Source organism: Bombina bombina, chromosome 1, assembly GCF_027579735.1.
Source record: "Bombina bombina isolate aBomBom1 chromosome 1, aBomBom1.pri, whole genome shotgun sequence".
NCBI lineage: Eukaryota > Metazoa > Chordata > Amphibia > Anura > Bombinatoridae > Bombina > Bombina bombina.
The window spans coordinates 248109908-248135774 of NC_069499.1; the positions used below are offsets into that span (position 1 = coordinate 248109908).

The 25867-nt window shown below is 39.3% G+C and overlaps 1 protein-coding gene across 1 annotated transcript in view; it reads right to left on the reverse strand.

Moving 5' to 3' along the window:
• The window catches only part of VPS39 (VPS39 subunit of HOPS complex), a 251568-nt gene that overhangs the window by 154220 nt on the left and 71481 nt on the right, over positions 1-25867 (reverse strand). The window contains 5 exon segments of the mRNA XM_053697917.1: positions 7006-7051; positions 8379-8481; positions 9464-9619; positions 16359-16470; positions 16735-16833. Coding sequence (XP_053553892.1) covers positions 7006-7051; positions 8379-8481; positions 9464-9619; positions 16359-16470; positions 16735-16833 — 516 coding nt within the window.

Sequence of the window (25867 nt, forward strand, 5' to 3'; positions counted from 1 at the left end):
CGGAAAAGATAACAAATAATCTAGAAGTCTTTCGGAAAGACTTAGAAGCTTCAACATAATATTTCAAAGCTCTAACAACATCCAAAGAATGTAACGATTTCTCCTTAGAATTCTTAGGATTAGGACATAATGAAGGAACCACAATTTCTCTACTAATGTTGTTGGAATTCACAACTTTAGGTAAAAATTCAAAAGAAGTTCGCAACACTGCCTTATCCTGATGAAAAATCAGAAAAGGAGACTCACAAGAAAGAGCAGATAATTCAGAAACTCTTCTGGCAGAAGAGATTGCCAAAAGGAACAAAACTTTCCAAGAAAGTAATTTAATGTCCAATGAATGCATAGGTTCAAACGGAGGAGCTTGAAGAGCCCCTAGAACCAAATTCAAACTCCAAGGAGGAGAAATTGACTTAATGACAGGTTTTATACGAACCAAAGCTTGTACAAAACAATGAATATCAGGAAGATTAGCAATCTTTCTGTGAAAAAGAACAGAAAGAGCAGAGATTTGTCCTTTCAAGGAACTTGCGGACAAACCTTTATCTAAACCATCCTGAAGAAACTGTAAAATTCTTGGAATTCTAAAAGAATGCCAAGAAAAATGATGAGAAAGACACCAAGAAATATAAGTCTTCCAGACTCTATAATATATCTCTCTGGATACAGATTTACGAGCCTGTAACATAGTATAAATCACAGAGTCAGAGAAACCTCTTTGACTAAGAATCAAGCGTTCAATCTCCATACCTTTAAATTTAAGGATTTGAGATCCTGATGGAAAAAAGGACCTTGCGACAGAAGGTCTGGTCGTAGCGGAAGAGTCCACGGATGGCAAGAGGCCATCCGGACAAGATCCGCATACCAAAACCTGTGAGGCCATGCCGGAGCTACCAGCAGAACAAACAAGCATTCCTTCAGAATCTTGGAGATTACTCTTGGAAGAAGAACTAGAGGCGGAAAGATATAGGCAGGATGATACTTCCAAGGAAGTGACAATGCATCCACTGCTTCCGCTTGAGGATCCCTGGATCTGGACAGATACCTGGGAAGTTTCTTGTTTAGATGAGAGGCCATCAGATCTATTTCTGGAAGTCCCCACATTTGAACAATCTGAAGAAATACCTCTGGGTGAAGAGACCATTCGCCCGGATGTAACGTTTGGCGACTGAGATAATCCGCTTCCCAATTGTCTATACCTGGGATATGAACCGCAGAGATTAGACAGGAGCTGGATTCCGCCCAAACCAGAATTCGAGATACTTCTTTCATAGCCAGAGGACTGTGAGTCCCTCCTTGATGATTGATGTATGCCACAGTTGTGACATTGTCTGTCTGAAAACAAATGAACTATTCTCTCTTCAGAAGAGGCCAAGACTGAAGAGCTCTGAAAATTGCACGGAGTTCCAAAATATTGATCGGTAATCTCACCTCCTGAGATTCCCAAACCCCTTGTGCCGTCAGAGATCCCCACACAGCTCCCCAACCTGTGAGACTTGCATCTGTTGAAATTACAGTACAGGTCGGAAGCACAAAAGAAGCCCCCTGAATTAAACGATGGTGATCTGTCCACCACGTTAGAGAGTGTCGTACAATCGGTTTTAAAGATATTAATTGAGATATCTTTGTGTAATCCCTGCACCATTGATTCAGCATACAGAGCTGAAGAGGTCGCATGTGAAAACGAGCAAAGGGGATCGCGTCCGATGCAGCAGTCATAAGACCTAGAATTTCCATGCATAAGGCTACCGAAGGGAATGATTGTGACTGAAGGTTTCGACAAGCTGAAATCAATTTTAGACGTCTCTTGTCTGTTAAAGACAGAGTCATGGACACTGAATCTATCTGGAAACCCAGAAAAGTAGTTACCCTTGTCTGAGGAATCAATGAACTTTTTGGTAAATTGATCCTCCAACCATGATCTTGAAGAAACAACACAAGTCGATTCGTATGAGATTCTGCTAAATGTAAAGACTGAGCAAGTACCAAGATATCGTCCAAATAAGGAAATACCACAATACCCTGTTCTCTGATTACAGACAGAAGGGCACCGAGAACTTTTGTAAAAATTCTTGGAGCTGTAGCTAGGCCAAACGGCAGAGCCACAAACTGGTAATGCTTGTCCAGAAAAGAGAATCTCAGGAACTGATAATGATCTGGATGAATCGGAATATGCAGATAAGCATCCTGTAAATCTATTGTGGACATATAATGCCCTTGCTGAACAAAAGGCAAGATAGTCCTTACAGTTACCATTTTGAACGTTGGTATCCTTACATAACGATTCAATATTTTTAGATCCAGAACTGGTCTGAAGGAATTCTCCTTCTTTGGTACAATGAAGAGATTTGAATAAAACCCCATCCCCTGTTCCAGAACTGGAACTGGCATAATTACTCCAGCCAACTCTAGATCTGAAACACAATTCAGAAATGCTTGAGCTTTCACTGGATTTACTGGGACACGGGAAAGAAAAAATCTCTTTGCAGGAGGTCTCATCTTGAAACCAATTCTGTACCCTTCTGAAACAATGTTCTGAATCCAAAGATTGTGAACAGAATTGATCCAAATTTCTTTGAAAAAACGTAACCTGCCCCCTACCAGCTGAGCTGGAATGAGGGCCGCACCTTCATGTGGACTTAGAAGCAGGCTTTGCCTTTCTAGAAGGCTTGGATTTATTCCAGACTGGAGATGGTTTCCAAACTGAAACTGCTCCTGAGGATGAAGGATCAGGCTTTTGTTCTTGGTTGAAACGAAAGGAACGAAAACGATTATTAGCCCTGTTTTTACCCTTAGATTTTTTATCCTGTGGTAAAAAAGTTCCTTTCCCACCAGTAACAGTTGAGATAATGGAATCCAACTGAGAACCAAATAATTTGTTACCCTGGAAAGAAATGGAAAGTAGAGTTGATTTATAAGCCATATCAGTATTCCAAGTTTTAAGCCATAAAGCTCTTCTAGCTAAAATAGCTAGAGACATAAACCTGACATCAACTCTGATAATATCAAAAATGGCATCACAGATAAAATTATTAGCATGCTGAAGAAGAATAATAATATTATGAGAATCATGATCTGTTACTTGTTGCGCTAAAGTCTCCAACCAAAAAGTTGAAGCTGCAGCAACATCAGCCAAAGATATAGCAGGTCTAAGAAGATTACCTGAACACAGATAAGCTTTTCTTAGAAAGGATTCAATTTTCCTATCTAAAGGATCTTTAAACGAAGTACCATCTGACGTAGGAATAGTAGTACGTTTAGCAAGGGTAGAAATAGCCCCATCAACTTTAGGGATTTTGTCCCAAAATTCTAATCTGTCAGACGGCACAGGATATAATTGCTTAAAACGTTTAGAAGGAGTAAATGAATTACCCAATTTATCCCATTCTCTGGAAATTACTTCAGAAATAGCATTAGGAACAGGAAAAACTTCTGGAATAACCACAGGAGATTTAAACACCTTATCTAAACGTTTAGAATTAGTATCAAGAGGACCAGAATCCTCTATTTCTAAAGCAATTAGTACTTCTTTAAGTAAAGAACGAATAAATTCCATTTTAAATAAATATGAAGATTTATCAGCATCAATCTCTGAAACAGAATCCTCTGAACCAGAAGAGTCATCAGAATCAGAATGATGATGTTCATTTAAAAATTCATCTGTAGAGAGAGAAGTTTTAAAATGTTTTTTATGTTTCCTAGAAGGAGAAATAACAGACATAGCCTTCTTGATGGATTCAGAAACAAAATCTCTTATGTTATCAGGAACATTCTGCACCTTAGATGTTGAGGGAACTGCAACAGGCAATGGTACATTACTAAAGGAAATATTATCTGCTTTAACAAGTTTGTCATGACAATTAATACAAACAACAGCCGGAGGAATAGCTACCAAAAGTTTACAGCAGATACACTTAGCTTTGGTAGTTCCAGCACTAGACAGCGATTTTCCTGAAGTATCTTCTGACTCAGATGCAACGTGAGACATCTTGCAATATGTAAGAGAAAAAACAACATATAAAGCAAAATTGATCAAATTCCTTAAATGACAGTTTCAGGAATGGGAAAAAATGCCAATAAACAAGCTTCTAGTAACCAGAAGCAAAGAAAAAATCAGACTGAAATAATGTGGAGACAAAAGCGACGCCCATATTTTTTGGCGCCAAATAATACGCCCACATTGTTTGGCGCCTAAATGACACCCGGAACGCCGACATTTTTGGCGCAAAAGGACGTCAAAAAATGACGCAACTTCCGGCGACACGTATGACGCCGGAAACAGAAAAGATATTTTGCGCCAAAAAAGTCAGCGCCAAAAAATGACGCAATAAAATGAAGCATTTTCAGCCCCCGCGAGCCTAACAGCCCACAGGGAAAAAAAGTCAAATTTTTAAGGTAAGAAAAAATGATTGATTCAAACGCATTATCCCAAATATGAAACTGACTGTCTGAAAATAAGGAATGTTGAACATTCTGAGTCAAGACAAATAAATGTTTGAATACATATATTTAGAACTTTATAAATAAAGTGCCCAACCATAGCTTAGAGTGTCACAGAAAATAAGATTTACTTACCCCAGGACACTCATCTACACGTTTGTAGAAAGCCAAACCAGTACTGAAACGAAAATCAGCAGAGGTAATGGTATATAAATAAGAGTATATTGTCGATCTGAAAAGGGAGGTAAGAGATGAATCTCTACGACCGATAACAGAGAACCTATGAAATAGACCCCGTAGAAGGAGATCACTGCATTCAAATAGGCAATACTCTCCTCACATCCCTCTGACATTCACTGCACGCTGAGAGGAAAACTGGGCTCCAACTTGCTGCGGAGCGCATATAAACGTAGAATCTAGCACAAACTTACTTCACCACCTCCATAGGAGGCAAAGTTTGTAAAACTAAATTGTGGGTGTGGTGAGGGGTGTATTTATAGGCATTTTAAGGTTTGGGAAACTTTGCCCCTCCTGGTAGGAATGTATATCCCATACGTCACTAGCTCATGGACTCTTGCTAATTACATGAAAGAAAAGAAAATCTATTTATAATTGAAAGAGTTCATAGATTGGGGAGAAAAAGAGAGGAATCTACACAGAATCTCAAGAAACCACGTCCTGCGATTGTGAAATTCTTAAACGTTCAAGGAAAGAACAAGCTTTTAAGGGCCTACAGGAAACAGCAGTCCTTACAGTTTCAAGGAGCAAGAATTTTACTTTTTCAGGACTTTTCTATAGAAACCTCAACAAAAAGGAGGCAATTCTCTGCTGTGTGTACCCATTTGGTTTCAGAAAATAGATTATTTTCCCTGCTTTACCCAGCTAAGTTAAGGATAAAATCTGGTTCTGATTTTTTTCTTTTTGGTTCACCTGAAGCAGCTCAGGTTTTCTTGGAAAACTAAGCAAAGAATTAATGTTTTTGATGCGAGTCCTCTATCCTCCCCCCTACCCTTGCTCTTTCCTGCATATTAGTCTAACCAATACCCTTGCATATTAATCCTCCCCCCTACCCTTGCTCTTTCCTGCATATTAGTCCTGCATAATTAGTCTACACCTTCTCGAGGTTAGATTTGTTTCTTATCTCGGAATCTTTGGTTTCCAAAGTCTTGAAATGCAACATTTTCGATTATACTTTGTCAGACCACACACCTGTGGTTTTATCACTTGCAGTAATTTTTTTTTCACATTTAATTCTTTTTTCTTTCCAATATATCTACGCGATTCTGTTAAGTTTAGAACCTTAAGTAAAGCTTAGTGGAAATTCACTTTGTTTAACAACCATTGTAGAGACAATGTTCAATTATTCTGGGAAACTGCTAAGGCAGAGATAAATACGTATATGGCCAGATCGAAAAAGGAGAGAGACACCTGTGCCTGACCCCGACGGAGTATCCAGTTCAAATTTGAAGCAGGTAGGCACTGTAGAGGTGTTGCGGCCCTACAGTTAGGTTGTATTTGTCACTCTATTTTCAAATAGACAACAATCTGGGAGACACGCCAACATAGTACCAAGGTGTCGAACTCACCACTTTTTAACAAATAACGGAATTGTCTGTTGATTCGTAACCGTTAAAAGGAACTGAACTCTTTCTTTGTTTTTAGGATTACAATTTTGAATGTAAGAACATTCAGGTGGATATCAGTCCTTATAACTGTGAACATAGCCTGGTAACATCCAACGTCATAAGATTGATTTCACAGTTTCAAACGGATCAAACCACTTGCTGCACAAAGTTATGATACATTTTTTCTGCACTAAGTTTTATTGTTCTAAGAATGTCAGATATCTGCATATAGATTTTAATAGATCTCTGTGTTTAACGTATATGTTTATGACCGGTCATACATTTTAGTCCTATAAATTGTATTAATGTATTTTTGTGGTTTATCACATAACCTATTTTAAAAATCGCTTCTTAATAGAATAAATTTTACTTACCATTTCAAATCATCTAATCTCTGTGTATTGTGTCTACCAAAATATAGTATATCACCACCTACATAGAGGTAAATATAATTAACCAGATTTAGAGTATTTTTTCCTAATAACACATAAGTGTTTTTTAATCTCAAACAAAGTAATCCAAACAGGGATTATTGCCTGGATGCGCTAATTTTAATCTCACTCTTATCTTCACCATAACTTAAATGAATATTGCTTTTCCCCCTTTTTCTGAAATTTAAGTGTGAACGTTGTGGTTTTCCAGTTCTGAGAATTGTAAGTGCACACTGCAGACTGCACAAGCCTATCTTGAACACATCTGTCCCTTATTTGCCTTAGTATGGATGATATGATACTGCTAAACAATGAAGATTTTGCGAATAAAATGACAAGTGATGAGCCCTGTCTACTTCAGTAACAAGTATGGATTGGCCCCTCCTGATAAGGCAAGTGGTGAGTACAGTTTGGCGATCGAGAAATTATTTCACATTAATAATCCACTGCTCTCCTGAGCAGTATCAGTATTTCCCGTCTGCCACATCTAGAAATAACAAGGGTATACTCACATCTTTACTGCCTTCCTTGTGCTTGTCATAGTGTTTCAGGCAGTACCTGGGGGTAAAAGAAATTAATATAAATGTAATTATCTACATGAAATCTATAGATGATTAAATATTGTGCATTTGTGCCAAGAAACAAAAGCACACAGTCACAGTTAAAACAGTGATTGTATTTAGCCACACATATAAGTGCAGTAATGTCTTAACATTCAGGGCTTGTGCATTCTTTAACATGGAGATATTTAGTAATATCACCAGCTAAGAAATGGTCTCTGTCTGCTTAAATGGTTGACAGATGTATTCTTTCAAGACTTAAATTAGTATTCTATAAACAAATTTTATAAATATGCTCAGAAATGGCAGAAACAGATGTTCAAAGTTTAAAGATTTTTTTTCTTATATTAGTTCAAACTGGGTGAAGCTACTTAAAGGAACACTGAACCCAATTTTTTTCTTTCGTGATTCAGATAGAGCATGAAATTTTAAGCAACTTTCTAATTTACTCCTATTATCACATTTTCTTCATTCTCATGGTATCTTTATTTGAAATGCAAGAATGTAAGTTTAGATGCCGGCCCATTTAAGGTGAACAACCTGGGTTGTTCTTGCTGATTGGTGGATAAATTCATCCACCAATAAAAAACTGCTGTCCAGAGTCTGAACCAAAAAACCTTAAATGCCTTCTTTTTCAAATAAAGATAGCAAGAGAACGAAGAAAAATTAATAGAATTAAATTAGAAAGTTGCTTAAAATTGCTGCTCTATCTGAATTACAAAATAAATAATTTGGGTTCAATGTCCCTTTAATAGTTTTAAATAAAAAAAGTCAAATTAAAATACTGAAGAGATACAGATTTATAAATGTAAATTTCATTTGTTTAAAAAACAATAGGTCACTCAAAATAATCAAATTAAAATCTTTGTCACTGTGCATTTCATTCCTACTGTTTGTTCTTAAAAGACATCTTTCAGCAGTAAATAACCTCACGTGCATGCAGTTTCTATATTAAGAAGTTTTTGTTAAGGCATTGCTGCTTGGTTAACCTAATGCACATTGGATATGGATACATAAAGAAAAATCCTGTTCTACTAACACAGTAGCAAGGCGTCTCTTATGCCCAACCATGACTGAAATGCAATGTATATTTTTCAGTCACTTGGTATATGCAGATTTGGTTCACTGTTCTTGTTGGTTTATTCAACAGTTTCAAAATAGTTTCAAAAACTTGGTGTACAGTCTTGCAAGAAAAGTAAATGAGTGGATTCCCCACCCTGTTAAATACTTTGGACACCCCTGGTCTAAAATGTCTGGTGGCATCCAATGTTTCCCCCTACAGTTTACAAAGGATATAAGCATGGCAAAAAAAAAAAAAGACTCACTGTTCAGCCATGCTGGTGTTCTTGAGAATGTGCACATAAATGAAGAGAGCCTGCTCATGTTTGCCCATTCGGCCAAGCAGTAGAGCCCTTTCCTCCAACAGTCCTGTGGAACAGATTCAATATGGAAGTCAGAACTCATGTGACCAGCCTGAAACAAAGCTATAGGGTAACATTTCTATATGAAGATATTTTAATAAAAAATCTAAAACCATAAGAGGGGATACTAAATAGTGCTCCTTTGATAAAAAAATAAATACGCTACATAAGAGTAAAACTTAAAAAGGAACAGACTAAGTTAAAAAACAGTAAACAACTTACTTGATTTCTTGAGAAATTGGCACTTAGAAATTCTCAGTATAGCCCTGCCCCCCCCCCAGTGTGGGAAGAGTGGAGAATTTTGAATACCTAAGTTACCTAAGTTTACTCTGTCATTTGGATGTGAGCAAATCTAAGTCTATTCACTAGCCTAGAAGTTTTATTACATCATGCTAAGATAAACATCCTTGCAAAAGTCCCCCTCCTTTCCTTGTAGAGCTCCAACAGGAAGTAAAAAAACTGCACTAATGTAGTGTAAAAAATAAATACAAGGTAAACTCCATTTAAATAGATAATACATATTGCAATGCTTTCTAGTAAGTATAAACAACTGCTTAGTGCTTTTCTTAACACAGGATCGGCAGTGCATTGCTGCTGTGCATCTAACTATGTGTTCACCCTCTTTGCAAGAATTTAGCACAGTTCTAGATAAGCAATAAAACTATAATAAAATTATCTAATGTATTACAGCATTTTCTTATTGAATCTTCATGCGTCTTTAATACCCCTTAAAAAAAGGACAGTCAAATATATGAAAAACATTAATTTTGCAGGCAATGCTGCTGTAATGCAACGCTTAATTTTGGATATATACTATGTATAAATGTAAATAAATTGACTATCCCTTTAAAATGAATGCCACTTTCTCATGGTGGTACTATACTAGGTATAACAGTACAAACTTTCAAGTGGAGAATGAGTTTGTTTTGACCTGTCTCCGTCATGGTGCAGTAAATGAGCAGCAAAAGAATAATTTATTTAAGACTTACCATCAAAAGGGAAGTCACTTATCAGCCTGTCAGGCTGGTAACAATCTGAATACTCCAGAAAATCAAGGAGCTTTTTGCGGATTTTTCCTAGATCTTCCTTTTCTCTGCCTGCGGCTGTCTGACTTTCCTCATTTCCAGCTGGGCTCCAGAATGGATCTGTGAGAATTGAATACATTTATATTAGAAATAATAGCTTAAAGGGACACTGAACCCAAATTTTTTCTTTCGTTATTCAGATAGAGCATGCAGTTTTTTTTTTTATTTTTATAAATTTTATTTATAGACAAAAAAAACAGAGATGTTACATAATACATTTGTTGTTTTGAGCAAAAAATTAAAAAAAAAATAAAGAAATACTAATACATATTATGGCTTGGTAGCCTTGCATAGTATATACAATAATATGCTAATTCTACTAAGCATATCTAATCAAAATTGTGCTTTAGCATTATTCAATAATATAAACAATATCTACTTCATTTGTCTCTGAAAATGTCTTAGAGTTTTTCACTTTCTTCCCCCCCCCCCTGTTGAAGATATATTTGCGCCCCGCAGGGCTAGTTATCTTTCCATGTTACCCATAACAACTATTGACAAGTATTTACAATTTACCTACTAAAGTCAATCTGTTCCCACAACCAGTATGGGAGAAAAAAAAAAAACCCAATTTAACTGTTTTCCCTTCCTCCCCGCAATCTCCACCTCTACCATGCCCCCAGGAGAACTATCTCGGAATATTTAAAAGGGAAAATTAAATAGTCAATTTCAGTTTCCTGGAGTGATTTTATAAATGCTGCCCATTTACTGAAGAACTTCCTTATGTCGGATTCCTTATCAATATCTGTATTCTTTTGCTCTAACATACATTGTTTTTTTAAATAATTCCTAATTTCGGGAATTGTTGGAAGTGTTCTTGTTTTCCACTTTTTACAAATCAGGTATCTAGTAGTTAGGATGGACAGAGTTATTATTTTATCATAGTCATGATGGGAATTTTCCATTTTTAGGCATAATATGATTTGATATAGTGATAGGGGAGGTATATTAATTTTTAATGTAGTCCTTAGCCAATATTCTAGTCTATTCCAAAATCTTCTAATCTTTGGACATGACCAAAACATATGAACCAGGTCTGCCGCCTGAAGAGAACATTTAGGGCATTTGTTGAACTGCTGGTTGTGTATTCTGAAGCCTTTCTTTGGAGTAAAGTATGTCCTATGAAGGAGCCTAGTATGGGCCTCCCGCCAGGTAGCAGATATCGTGGAGGCAGCTACTTTACTTATTGATAGTTGAATGATTTTTGAGTCAATATTGGTATGGGGTATTAGTGAGCACCATTTTGATGCCATGGTATCTAATAAAGAGGTACTTCTGTTTGCATTCAATATATTGTAGCATGGGGTAATGGACATATGGCTGCTTTTTGTCAAATTTAGCCAGTTTTCCAATTTACCTAGCGTCCAACGATATCCTTGCTGTTTAATTAATTCTGCAGTAAAATGTCTTATTTGTAGGTAGGAGAAAAGATCCCTATTAGATATGTTAAATTCTATTTTAAGTTCCTCGAAGGACTTAATACATTTTCTATCTTGATCTAATAAATAGATTATTTTGTCCAGACCAGCGTTATGCCATCTATTAAAAATAGTTGAATTTATACCAGCTTGAAATTGTGGATTCCCTATTATAGGGAGATGTTTGGAAACACTTCTGGATATTGCAAGGGATTTAGTTAATTTACACCAGGCCTTGATCGGGATATATATTGTAGTCAGCCCTTTGATAATTGCGGGCAATTCCCGTGTCAAGGAGTGGATCATAGCCACTGGGAGATAGGGTTTACAAACATTAGATTCTAACTCATTGTTTAGGATATAATTTTTTGTATATGTCCAGTCAGCTACTATGCGTGCCAGGAAACTAAGATTATAGAATTTAATATTCGGTAGTGCTAAACCTCCAGATTCTTTGGAAATATTAAGTTTAGCAAGGGATATTTTAGGTCTCTTACCCTGCCAAATGAATTGACTAAGTGCAGCATTAATAAATCGGATGTCCTTTTCTAATAAGAGTAATGGTACATTCTGAAGGATATATAGAAGTTTAGGGAGGAGAATCATTTTAAATAACTCTACCCGACCCGAGACTGATAGAGGCAGATTCTGCCAAGATTTGAGTTTATCCTTAATAAAATTTAATATAGGTGATATATTAAGCTTGTATAGGTCCCGTAAATTAAGTGGGATATGAATCCCTAGATATTTAAAAGAGTCCGTGACTACTCTGAATGGGATATCTAGGATAGAGCTATTGTTTTTCCTCAACCAGAGTATTTCAGACTTTGATTTATTTACCCTATATCCCGAGAAAGAACCAAACTGATCGGTTATTTGAAGAAGCTTTGGAATATTTAATTTAGTATTGGATATATACATTAGTAAGTCATCAGCATATAGACCAATTTTTATCTGATAATCTCGGATCCTTATGCCCTCCAGGGAATCCCTAATCATAATAGCCAACGGCTCAATAGCTATATCGAAAAGGAGCGGGGAAAGAGGGCAACCCTGACGTGTTCCTCTTTCCAGCCTAATTGGAACCGAGACAGTATCATTTATTATCAACCTTGTTTGGGATTGAGCATGCAAGTTTCCTATGAATCTAAGAAAATTACCAACTATCCCAAACTTTGTTAAAGCTGTCAGAGTATGATTGGATACTACAGAGTCAAAGGCTTTTTCAGCATCAATTGACAAGACTGCTAGGTCAGGGAGGCCCTCTTCCCGCGTGGTAGAGAGGGGGTGGTTCTGTATGTAGTCCATTGTTACAAGAAGTTCTCTGATTTTTGCCGCCGAGTTGCGCCCATTTAAAAAGCCAGCTTGATCTGTATGTATTACTTTCGTTAAGATAGGTTGTAACCTAGTTGCAAGAATGGAGGACATAATTTTGTAATCTGAGTTGAGTAGGGCAATTGGCCTATATGACTCTTTTTGCCGGGGGTCCTTCCCTTCTTTTAGGATCAAAGTTGTGTATGATGAAGAAAAAGATGATGATACCGAATTACCGTCAACATAGATCTTATTATAGAGGTTACTCAGATACGGTGTTATTTCTGCTGACAAGATTTTGTAAAATTCATTTGGCAATCCGTCCGGGCCTGGGGCTTTGTTAGAGGAGAGTTAGAGAATTTCTCTCTCTATCTCTTCCCTTAAAATGGGGGAATTGAGATTAACAATTTCTTCCGCTGTTACTATAGGAGTTGTGATTTTACTCCAAAAGTCATCAGCCCTTTCCCCATCATAGCCTTTGCAGGCATATAAATCCTGATAATATTCTAGGAATATGTTGGAGATTTCGTTTGGGTCTGAAGTTTGCATCCCCTTATATTGGAGTTCTTCAATGGCAGGTTTTTTTCCTTCATATTTGACTAATCTAGCTAATGTTTTCCCCGATTTGTTGCCAAATTTATATAATTTGGCTTGAAGTTTAAGTTCTTTATACGTTTCCTGGGACAATAAGAAAGAGTCTCTAGCGCTTTTAGCTCGGATATATTTTGCCCAGTTTAATGGGGGTTTTTTCCAACAGGTAGCGATTATATGAGTTAATCAATGCATTATTGATTTCTTTTTCTCTCATCTTAAACTTTTTAGTTAAAGTGGCAACATAAGTAGTAATTTCGCCTCTTAGTACGGCTTTAGCTGCTTCCCAAAATATATCTGGGCGCCCTACATATCCGCTATTATTATTAGCATAATCATTAAATTTATTCCTGATCCGTTCCTTAAATTTAAAGTCTGTTGCCAAATTATAAGGGAAAAAAAAACGAGAAAATTTGTATTTTGGATAGCCCAATTGAATTACAAGAGAGATAGGCCCATGATCGGTCAGAAAAATTGGCATAATCTCTGCCCTTATACTTGCCAAAGATAGACGTTCATCCGTTAAGAATAAGTCGATTCTGGAAAGGGTTTTGTGGGCTTTGGAAAGACAGGTGTAATCCTGTGTATCAGGATTTTGAGTTCTCCAAATATCCCGTAGAGCCAAATTTTGCTTAATTTTATTGAAGGTTTTTGTGTCTAAATTATCTTTCTTTTGTTTTATTTGCCTAGGATTCCTCCTGAGCCTATCTATCGGTGCTTGTGGTGAATATTAAAATCTCCTCCTAGAATTAGATACCCTTCCGAGAATAATAAAAGTTTAGTTTGAATAGTATTCCAAAAATTTGGATCAGAAACATTAGGACCATATATGTTACAAAGTGTATATGTCAATTGGGCTGTCTTAAATTTCACAATGACATACCTTCCTTCTGGGTCTGCCTCGGAATTCAAGATTTCTATTTGAGATTTCTTCCCTATTAAAATAGCCACACCTCTCTTTTTCCTGATGCTTGGTGCTATAATAGCTTCTTTAACCCATTGGGTTTTTAATTTTAGAGATTCTTCAAAATGTAAGTGCGTTTCTTGTATAAGGGCAATATCTACCTGGGTTCTACGTAAATGAGACAGTATTGCTTTACGTTTAATGGGGGTTGAAATGCCTCCCACATTCCAGGATATTATTTTTAGGTTATTTGCTTTCTGAATCATTTACCTAAGGGACGGAGAGGCGGAGAGAGCGAGGGAAGAGAAAAAAAAAAATAATTAAGCCGAGGAAGATTATATATATATATATATATATATATAACATAAGGAAATAAAAAAAAGTTTTATCAAAAATTCCCCCGTTCCCAGGGGTTCCCCATTCATGGGTCTTGTTCTATTTTTATAATATGAAGTCATCATCTATCTAAGGTTGTGGATTCAGTGTTTCAAAAAAATTTGCAGCCTTTTGAGCATCCTCAAATAAAAGTGATTTACCGTTAACTTCAACTCTAAGCTTAGAAGGGTATATTAAAGTGGCACGGTATCCATTTTGTATAAGCTTTGTGCAAATTGGGGCCAGCTCTCTTCTTTTAGAGGCTGTATGTGCCGAGAAGTCTTGAAAAATCATAATTCTGGCCTTGTCTATGAGGACTGGCTGGTTTTTACGGTAGGATTGCAGTAGCATGATTTTATCCTGAAAATTGAGTAATCTCGCAATAACAGGTCTAGGGCGGCTTTTATCCCTGCTATCTAGGCGAGGAGGACCTACTCTATGCGCTCTTTCCACTAGGATCGGATGGTAGGCTGGAGGAATATTTAGCACTTTAGTGAGAATATCTGATATAAAGCGGCATAAGTCATCATATTGTTTATCCTCAGGGAGGCCAATTATGCGAATATTATTTCTTCTGGATCGATTTTCCAGATCCTCCAGTCTATCATGAACTCCCTGGAATTTAATCCCAAAAGTCTCAAGTTTAGAGTTATGTGTTGTTGTTAGGTCCTCCAAGTCTGACACTCGTTGCTCTACCTCCTGTAATCTATTGGAAAACTGTCTTAACTCCTGAGTTAACAGGGATATGTCATGTTTAATTTCTGTCCTTAACAAATCAAATTTGGGTGTAAGAGCTTCAGAAATGCTAGTGACTAAGCTTTGTAAATTAATAGATTCAGGTATAGTTGCCATCTGGGTGGTGATTGGCTCCGGAGGGGGATCTTGGGCATTTTTAGTCTTCCTATCTCTATTTCTGGCTGCCATGTTTGGTGAAGGTGTCCTAGAAGTGTTAGAAAAAAATTTGTCCATGTGTTAAAGAAAAAAAAAAAAAAAGGGGGGGGGAAGGGGGAGACCCCCAGTGAACAGGTACGTGTGTACAGTGAGGGATTCAATTTGTGATTTATAGTGCCCGTGAGTGAAGGATAAGGGAAGAAGAAAAAAAAAAAAAAAAGCAAAAAAGGGGGTGCCAATTATATTGTGATACTTTGGAGTGGAAGATTAATCTCTATTGTAGTGTATTAAAAAGTGTTTGTTTCGTGATAATTGTGTTTATATTATGGACGTGAGAGTGATATTATTAGGGTTATTAGGAAGATATTACACCCAAGATTAGCAGTTAAAGTGAAAAACAGTATTTCCACTGTTAGTTCCCCCTGCTAGAGTGTAAGTAAGCATGATACCAGTCGCTATTAAATCACTGTATTCAGGCTTACCTTACATAAATTTGGCATCAGCAGCATTTTCTAGCATTCACATCTTCTAGAAAAATCTTAACTGCACATACCTCATAGCAGGATAACCTGCACGCCATTCCCCCGCTGAAGTTATCTCTCTCTTAAGTCATGTGTGAGAACAGCAATGGATCTTAGTTACAACCTGCTAAGATCATAGAAATCACAGGCAGATTCTTCTATTTTTTTGCCTAGAACAAAATAGTACAACTCCGGTACCATTTAAAAATAATAAACTTTTGATTGAAGTAAAATAACAGCTACATTTCACCACTTCTCTCTTACTACCTCCATGTTTGTTGAGAGTTGCAAGAGAATGACTGGATATGGCAGTTAGGGGAGGAGCTATATAGACAGCTCTGCTGTGGGTGTCCTCTTGCAACTTCCTGTTGGGAATGAGAATATTCCACAAGTAATGGATGATCCGTGGACTGGATACACCACAAGAGAAAACAACTCGATTGAAGAATCCTTTTCTAACACCTAACTTTACCACTTCCTTGCTCTAACTCAGAGAATGACTGGAGTAGGAGGGAAGGGAGGTGATATTTAACAGCTTTACTGTGGTGCTCTTTGCCGCCTCCTGCTGGGCAGGAGTGATATATCCCATTAGTCATTAAATGATCCGTGGACTCATCGTGTCATTAGAAAGAAAAAAGTTTGCCTCTTGTAAATGTGTTTTGTCTTCTTTTTAAAATGGTTAAAAATAATAAGTGCCAAAATCCTGAATATGTCTAGAAGATGAACTTAAACAAACAATCTGTAAATGCAAATTGTAAAAGCTTTGCGAAACAGTTATAACAAACCTGTATCTGTGAGCTTATCTTGCATTAAAGATTGCACCATCTCACAGTAATGCTTAATCAGACAATTATGAAACTCTGGGCCCCCCTCATTCCAGATCATAATGATGTGTTCCTAGAGATGGAGAGAGCAAAAAACTTATCAAATAACTAAAACATACCAATAGAAAACATCTTGAGATATAATGTGAATCAATAATGCAAGAGATGATTAACTACATCTCTGGTAGACAATGTTTTAACCCAAACTTGTTAAAAGAAGCTAGAATTAAGCCAGTGCCAGCTATGGCACAAATCCATTTTTGGTCGGTTAAAATATTTACACAATACCTTACCTACCCAGACATGTAAATCATGCAGACTTAAAATTATTTCTCACCAGGTATGGGACCACAAGATGCTTGAAGTTCTCTAATAAAAATTGCAATATAAGATCCCGGGGCAGACTTTCCACCTCTGGAAGATCCTCTGTAAAAATCTGTAATACAAATTAAAGGCAAAATTGCAGCCATGTTCTGAACAGGATTCTCCTCAATAGGCACCATTGGCACTGGAAGGTGTATCTATTATTTTCAGACAAACATACCAGAATTTTAAGACATACTGGCAAGGTCTTAACACACTAGGTACAACATTATCACAACATTAAAAAAATGGAATCAACTCAGCATAACAATTCTGAAAGAGATATCTGTAGCATTTGTAAAGAAAGAAATGAGTTGTTAGCTAACAAAATTAATTAATCTTACAATTCTACCAGTGTCTCATCTGCTTGCAGTGGTTAAAGACAGACCCATTCAATATTATTTCATAAATAAACTCATTACATCAAACTTGCAGTTCTTATTGGAATCCAAACTATAGGGAAAAGATAAAAGAAAAAAATCCATGGTGCAAACTCTCCCGTATTCATCAAAAATAAGGAGAACGAGAGCTGTCTGGACTCTAATGTGATTTATTAATAAGTCAAAAGTTTTTTTTGTCTAGTTCCATTGACAAAGTACATAATGCTAACAGTGGCTCTGCATGTGTATCTCCTCAACTACAAATCCTTGTAAGAACAAAAGACAAATATTTATTTCAAATAAATCTGTAGATAAAGTCATTTTAAACTAGCAAAAACACAATTTATGCTTACCTGATAAATTTGTTTCTCTTGTGGTGTATCCAGTCCAGGGATCATCCATTACTTGTGGGATATTCTCATTCTCAACAGGAAGTTGAAAGAGGACACCCACAGCAGAGCTGCTACATAGCTCCTCCCGTAACTGCCATATCCAGTTATTCGACCGAAAACACACAGAGAAAGGAGAAACCATAGGGTGCAGTGGTGACTGTAGTTTAAATTTAAAAATTACCTGCCTTAAAATGACAGGGCAGGCCGTGGACTGGATACACCACAAGAGAAACAAATTTATCAGGTAAGCATAAATTGTGTTTTCTCTTGTAAGGTGTATCCAGTCCACGGATCATCCATTACTTGTGGGATACCAATACAAAAGCTAAAGTACATGGATGAAGGGAGGGACAAGGCAGGTACCACTGCCTGTAAAACCTTTCTCCCAAAAATAGCCTCCGAAGAAGCAAAAGTATCAAATTTGTAGAATTTTGAAAAGGTATGAAGCGAAGACCAAGTCGCCGCCTTGCAAATCTGTTCAACAGAAGCCTCATTTTTAAAGGCCCAAGTGGAAGCCACAGCTCTAGTAGAATGAGCTGTAATCCTTTCAGGAGGCTGCTGTCCAGCAGTCTCATAGGCTAAGCGGATTATGCTTCTTAGCCAAAAAGAAAGAGAGGTTGCCGAAGCCTTTTGACCTCTCCTCTGTCCAGAGTAGACAACAAACAAAGCAGATGTTTGACGGAAATCTTTAGTAGCTTGTAAGTAAAACTTTAAAGCACGAACCACGTCCAGATTGTGTAATAGACGTTCCTTCTTTGAAGAAGGATTAGGACACAAGGATGGAACAACAATCTCTTGATTGATATTCTTGTTAGATACCACCTTAGGTAAAAACCCAGGTTTGGTACGTAGGACTAACTTATCCGTATGGAAAATCAGATAAGGAGAATCACATTGTAAGGCAGATAACTCGGAGACTCTACGAGCCGAGGAAATAGCTACCAAAAAAAGAACTTTCCAAGATAAAAGTTTTATATCTATGGAATGAAGAGGTTCAAACGGAACTCCTTGAAGAACCTTAAGAACCAAATTTAAGCTCTATGGCGGAGCAACAGGTTTAAACACAGGCTTGATTCTAACTAAAGCCTGACAAAATGCCTGAACGTCTGGAACATCTGCCAGACGCTTGTGAAAAAGAATAGACAGAGCAGAAATCTGTCCCTTTAAAGAACTAGCTGACAATCCTTTTTCCAAACCTTCTTGGAGAAAGGATAATATCCTAGGAATCCTGACCTTACTCCATGAGTAATTGGATTCACACCAATAAAGATATTTACGCCATATCTTATGATAAATTTTCCTGGTGACAGGCTTTCGTGCCTATATTAAGGTATCAATGACTGACTCTGAGAAGCGACGCTTTGATAAAATCAAGCGTTCAATCTCCAGGCAGTCAGTCTCAGAGAAATAAGATTTGGATGGTGGAAAGGACCTTGAAGTAGAAGGTCCTGCCTCAGAGGCAGAGTCCATGGTGGAAAGGATGACATGTAAACTAGATCTGCATACCAGGTCCTGCGTGGCCACGCAGGCGCTATCAAAATCACTGATGCTCTCTCCTGCTTGATCTTGGCAATCAGTCGAGGGAGCAGAGGAAACGGTGGAAACACATAAGCCAGGTTGAAAGACCAGGGCGCTGCTAGAGCATCTATCAGCGTCGCCTGGGGGTCCCTGGACCTGGATCCGTAACAAGGAAAGCTTGGCGTTCTGGCGAGACGCCATGAGATCTGGTTTGCCCCAACGATGAATCAATTGTGCAAACACCTCCGGATGGAGTTCCCACTCCCCCGGATGAAAAGTCTGACGACTTAGAAAATCCGCCTCCCAGTTCTCTACACCTGGGATATGGATAGCTGATAGATGGCAAGAGTGAATCTCTGCCCAGCGAATTATCTTTGAGACTTCCAACATCGCTAGAGAACTCCTTGTTCCCCCTTGATGGTTGATGTAAGCCACAGTCGTGATGTTGTCCGACTGAAATCTGATGAACCTCATTGTCTCTAGCTGAGGCCAAGCCTGAAGAGCATTGAATATCGCTCTCAGTTCCAGAATATTTATTGGAAGGAGTGTCTCCTCCTGAGTCCACGATCCCTGAGCCTTCAGGGAGTTCCAGACTGCACCCCAACCTAGAAGGCTGGCATCTGTTGTTACAATTGTCCAATCTGGCCTGCGAAAGGTCATACCTTTGGACAGATGGACCCGAGATAGCCACCAGAGAAGAGAATCCCTGTTCTCTTGATCCAGATTTAGTAGAGGGGAAAAATCTGTGTAATCCCCGTTCCACTGACTGAGCATGCATAGTTGCAGCGGTCTGAGATGTAGGCGTGCAAACGGCACTATGTCCATTGCCGCTACCATTAAGCCGATTACTTCCATACACTGAGCCACCGAAGGGCGCGGAATGGAATGAAGAACACGGCAGGAATTCAGAAGCTTTGATAACCTGGACTCCGTCAGGTAAATTTTCATTTCTACAGAGTCTATCAGAGTCCCTAGGAAGGAAACTCTTGTGAGTGGGAATAGAGAACTCTTTTCCTCGTTCACTTTCCACCCATGCCACCTCAGAAATGCCAGTACTACGTCCGTATGAGACTTGGCAATTTGGAAGTTTGACACCTGTATCAGGATGTCGTCTAAATAAGGGGCCACTGCTATGCCCCACGGCCTTAGGACCGCCAGAAGCGACCCTAGAACCTTCGTAAAAATTCTTGGGGCTGTAGCTAATCCAAAGGGAAGAGCTACAAACTAGTAATGCCTGTCTAGAAAGGCAAACCTGAGAAACCGATGATGATCTTTGTGTATCGGAATGTGAAGATAAGCATCCTTTAGATCCACTGTAGTCATATATTGACCCTCCTGGATCATAGGTAGGATGCTACGAATAGTTTCCATCTTGAATGATGGAACTCTGAGGAATTTGTTTAAGATCTTTAGATCCAAAATTGGTCTGAAGGTTCCCTCTTTTTTGGGAACCACAAACAGATTTGAGTAAAAATCCTGTCCCTGTTCCTCCTTTGGAACTGGATGAATCACTCCCATAACTAGGAGGTCTCGTACACAGTGTAAGAATGCCTCTCTCTTTATCTGGTTTGCAGAGGATTGTGAAAGGTGAAATCTCCCTTTTGGTGGGGAAGCCTTGAAGTCCAGAAGATATCCCTGGGATATAATTTCCAACGCCCAGGGATCCTGGACATCTCTTGCCCACGCCTGGGCGAAGAGTGAAAGTCTGCCCCCTACTAGATCCGTTACCGGATAGGGGGCCGTTCCTTCATGCTGTCTTAGAGGCAGCAGCAGGCTTCTTTGCCTGCTTACCTTTGTTCCAGGCCTGGTTTGGTCTCCAGACCGTCTTGGACTGAGCAAAAGTTCCCTCTTGTTTTGCATTAGAGGAAGTTGATGTCGCACCTGCCTTGAAGTTTCGAAAGGCACGAAAAACAGAATTTATGCTTACCTGATAAATTACTTTCTCCAACGGTGTGTCCGGTCCACGGCGTCATCCTTACTTGTGGGATATTCTCTTCCCCAACAGGAAATGGCAAAGAGCCCAGCAAAGCTGGTCACATGATCCCTCCTAGGCTCCGCCTTCCCCAGTCATTCGACCGACGTAAAGGAGGAATATGCATAGGAGAAATCATATGATACCGTGGTGACTGTAGTTAGAGAAAATAATTCATCAGCCCTGATTAAAAAACCAGGGCGGGCCGTGGACCGGACACACCGTTGGAGAAAGTAATTTATCAGGTAAGCATAAATTCTGTTTTCTCCAACATAGGTGTGTCCGGTCCACGGCGTCATCCTTACTTGTGGGAACCAATACCAAAGCTTTAGGACACGGATGATGGGAGGGAGCAAATCAGGTCACCTAGATGGAAGGCACCACGGCTTGCAAAACCTTTCTCCCAAAAATAGCCTCAGAAGAAGCAAAAGTATCAAATTTGTAAAATTTTGTAAAAGTGTGCAGTGAAGACCAAGTCGCTGCCTTACATATCTGATCAACAGAAGCCTCGTTCTTGAAGGCCCATGTGGAAGCCACAGCCCTAGTGGAGTGAGCTGTGATTCTTTCAGGAGGCTGCCGTCCGGCAGTCTCATAAGCCAATCGGATGATGCTTTTAAGCCAAAAAGAGAGAGAGGTAGAAGTTGCTTTTTGACCTCTCCTTTTACCAGAATAAACAACAAACAAGGAAGATGTTTGTCTGAAATCCTTTGTAGCCTCTAAATAGAATTTTAGAGCACGAACTACATCCAAATTGTGCAACAAACGTTCCTTCTTTGAAACTGGATTCGGACACAAAGAAGGCACAACTATCTCCTGGTTAATATTTTTGTTAGAAACAACTTTCGGAAGAAAACCAGGTTTAGTACGCAAAACCACCTTATCTGCATGGAACACCAGATAAGGAGGAGAACACTGCAGAGCAGATAACTCTGAAACTCTTCTAGCAGAAGAAATTGCAACCAAAAACAAAACTTTCCAAGATAATAACTTAATATCTACGGAATGTAAGGGTTCAAACGGAACCCCTTGAAGAACTGAAAGAACTAAATTGAGACTCCAAGGAGGAGTCAAAGGTTTGTAAACAGGCTTGATTCTAACCAGAGCCTGAACATCTGGCACAGCCGCCAGCTTTTTGTGAAGTAAAACAGATAAAGCAGAAATCTGTCCCTTCAAAGAACTTGCAGATAATCCTTTCTCCAAACCCTCTTGTAGAAAGGATAGAATCTTAGGAATTTTTACCCTGTTCCATGGGAATCCTTTCGATTCGCACCAACAGATATATTTCTTCCATACTTTATGGTAAATTTTCCTAGTTACAGGCTTTCTAGCCTGAATAAGAGTATCAATGACAGAATCTGAGAACCCACGCTTTGATAAAATCAAGCGTTCAATCTCCAAGCAGTCAGTTGGAGTGAGGCCAGATTCGGATGTTCGAACGGACCTTGAACAAGAAGGTCCCGTCTCAAAGGTAGCTTCCATGGTGGAGCCGATGACATATTCACCAGGTCTGCATACCAAGTTCTGCGTGGCCACGCAGGAGCTATCAAGATCACCGAAGCCCTCTCCTGATTGATCCTGGCTACCAGCCTGGGAATGAGAGGAAACGGTGGGAATACATAGGCTAGGTTGAAGGTCCAAGGTGCTACTAGTGCATCTACTAGAGTCGCCTTGGGATCCCTGGATCTGGACCCGTAGCAAGGAACCTTGAAGTTCTGACGAGACCCCATCAGATCCATGTCTGGAATGCCCCATAATTGAGTTATATGGGCAAAGATTTCCGGATGGAGTTCCCACTCCCCCGAATGAAAAGTCTGACGACTCAGAAAATCCGCTTCCCAATTTTCCACTCCTGGGATGTGGATTGCAGACAAGTGGCAGGAGTGAATCTCCGCCCATTGAATTACTTTGGTCACTTCTTCCATCGCCAGGGAACTCCTTGTTCCCCCCTGATGGTTGATATATGCAACAGTCGTCATGTTGTCTGATTGAAACCTTATGAATTTGGCCTTTGCTAGTTGAGGCCAAGCCTTGAGAGCATTGAATATCGCTCTCAGTTCCAGAATGTTTATCGGGAGAAGAGATTCTTCCCGAGACCATAGACCCTGAGCTTTCAGGGAGTTCCAGACCGCGCCCCAGCCCACCAGACTGGCGTCGGTCGTGACAATGACCCACTCTGGTCTGCGGAAGCTCATCCCTTGAGACAGGTTGTCCAGGGTCAGCCACCAACGGAGTGAATCTCTGGTCCTCTGATCTACTTGGATCGTCGGGGACAAGTCTGTATAATCCCCATTCCACTGTCTGAGCATGCACAGTTGTAATGGTCTTAGATGAATCCGCGCAAAAGGAACTATGTCCATTGCCGCAACCATCAAACCTATTACTTCCATGCACTGCGCTATGGAAGGAAGAAGAACAGAATGAAGTACTTGACAAGAGCTTAGAAGTTTTGATTTTCTGGCCTCTGTCAGAAAAATCTTCATTTCTAAGGAGTCTATTATTGTTCCCAAGAAGGGAACTCTTGTTGACGGGAATAGAAAACTTTTTTCTACGTTCACTTTCCACCCGTGAGATCTGAGAAAGGCTAGGACAATGTCCGTATGAGCCTTTGCTTGTGGCAGAGACGACGCTTGAATTAGAATGTCGTCCAAGTAAGGTACTACTGCAATGCCCCTTGGCCTTAGCACCGCTAGAAGGGACCCTAGTACCTTTGTGAAAATTCTTGGAGCAGTGGCTAATCCGAATGGAAGTGCCACAAACTGGTAATGCCTGTCCAGAAAGGCGAATCTTAGGAACCGATGATGTTCCTTGTGGATAGGAATATGTAGATACGCATCCTTTAAATCCACCGTGGTCATGAATTGACCTTCCTGGATGGTAGGAAGAATAGTCTGAATGGTTTCCATTTTGAACGATGGAACCCTGAGAAATTTGTTTATGATCTTGAGATCCAAAATTGGCCTGAATGTTCCCTCTTTTTTGGGAACTATGAACAGATTGGAGTAAAACCCCATCCCTTGTTCTCCTAATGGAACAGGATGAATCACTCCCATTTTTAACAGGTCTTCTACACAATGTAAGAATGCCTGTCTTTTTATTTGGTCTGAAGACAATTGAGACCTGTGGAACCTTCCCCTTGGGGGTAGTTCCTTGAATTCCAGGAGATAACCTTGAGAAACTATTTCTAGCGCCCAAGGATCCTGAACATCTCTTGCCCAAGCCTGAGCGAAGAGAGAGAGTCTGCCCCCCACCAGATCCGGTCCCGGATCGGGGGCCAGCATCTCATGCTGTCTTGGTAGCGGTAGCAGGCTTCTTGGCCTGCTTACCTTTGTTCCAGCCTTGCATCGGTCTCCAGGCTGGCTTGGTTTGAGAAGAATTACCCTCTTGCTTAGAGGATGTAGAGTTTGAGGCTGGTCCGTTTCTGCGAAAGGGACGAAAATTTGTTTTATTTTTAGCCTTAAAAGACCTATCCTGAGGAAGGGCGTGGCCCTTTCCCCCAGTGATGTCTGAAATAATCTCTTTCAAGTCAGGGCCAAACAGCGTTTTCCCCTTGAAAGGGATGTTAAGCAATTTGTTCTTAAAGCTTTAAAAGTATTGCACACCAAATTTGAAAGCTTTAACTCTTAAAATAACGGAACCGGAGCCGTTTTTACATTTAACCCCTATACAGTCCCTGGTATCTGCTTTGCTGAGACCCAACCAAGCCCAGAGGGGAATACGATACCAAATGACGCCTTCAATAAGCTTTTTCAGTGGATCTGAGCTCCTCACACATGCATCTGCATGCCTTGCTTCTCAAAAACAACTGCGCATTAGTGGCGCGAAAAATGAGGCTCTGCCTATGACTAGAAAAGGCCCCCAGTGAAAAAGGTGTCCAATACAGTGCCTGCCGTTTTTTTAACAGAATTCCCAAGATTAAAATAACTCTCCAAGTTATAAACCATTAAATATGCTTATAAAGTAATCGTTTTAGCCCAGAAAAATGTCTACCAGTCTTTAAAGCCCTTGTGAAGCCCTTTATTCTTATATTAAAAGTTAAGAAAATGGCTTACCGGATCCCATAGGGAAAATGACAGCTTCCAGCATTACCAAGTCTTGTTAGAAATGTGTCATACCTCAAGCAGCAAAAGTCTGCTCACTGTTTCCCCCAACTGAAGTTAATTCATCTCAACAGTCCTGTGTGAAAACAGCCATCGATTTTAGTAACGGTTGCTAAAATCATTTTCCTCTTACAAACAGAAATCTTCATCTCCTTTCTGTTTCAGAGTAAATAGTACATACCAGCACTATTTTAAAATAACAAACTCTTGATTGAAGAATAAAAACTACATTTAAACACCAAAAAACTCTTAGCCATCTCCGTGGAGATGTTGCCTGTGCAACGGCAAAGAGAATGATGGGGGAAGGCGGAGCCTAGGAGGGATCATGTGACCAGCTTTGCTGGGCTCTTTGCCATTTCCTGTTGGGGAAGAGAATATCCCACAAGTAAGGATGACGCCGTGGACCGGACACACCTATGTTGGAGAAATTAGACTGTTTGGCCCTTGATTTGGACCTGTCCTGAGGAAGGGCATGACCTTTTCCTCCAGTGATATCAGCAATAATCTCCTTCAAACCAGGCCCGAATAGGGTCTGCCCCTTGAAGGGAATGTTAAGCAGCTTAGATTTTGAAGTCACGTCAGCTGACCATGATTTAAGCCATAGCGCCCTGCGCGCCTGTATAGCAAAACCAGAATTCTTAGCCGTTAGTTTAGTCAAATGAACAATGGCATCAGAAACAAAAGAATTGGCTAGCTTAAGTGCTCTAAGTTTGCCAAGTATATCATCCAATGGAGTCGCTACCTGTAA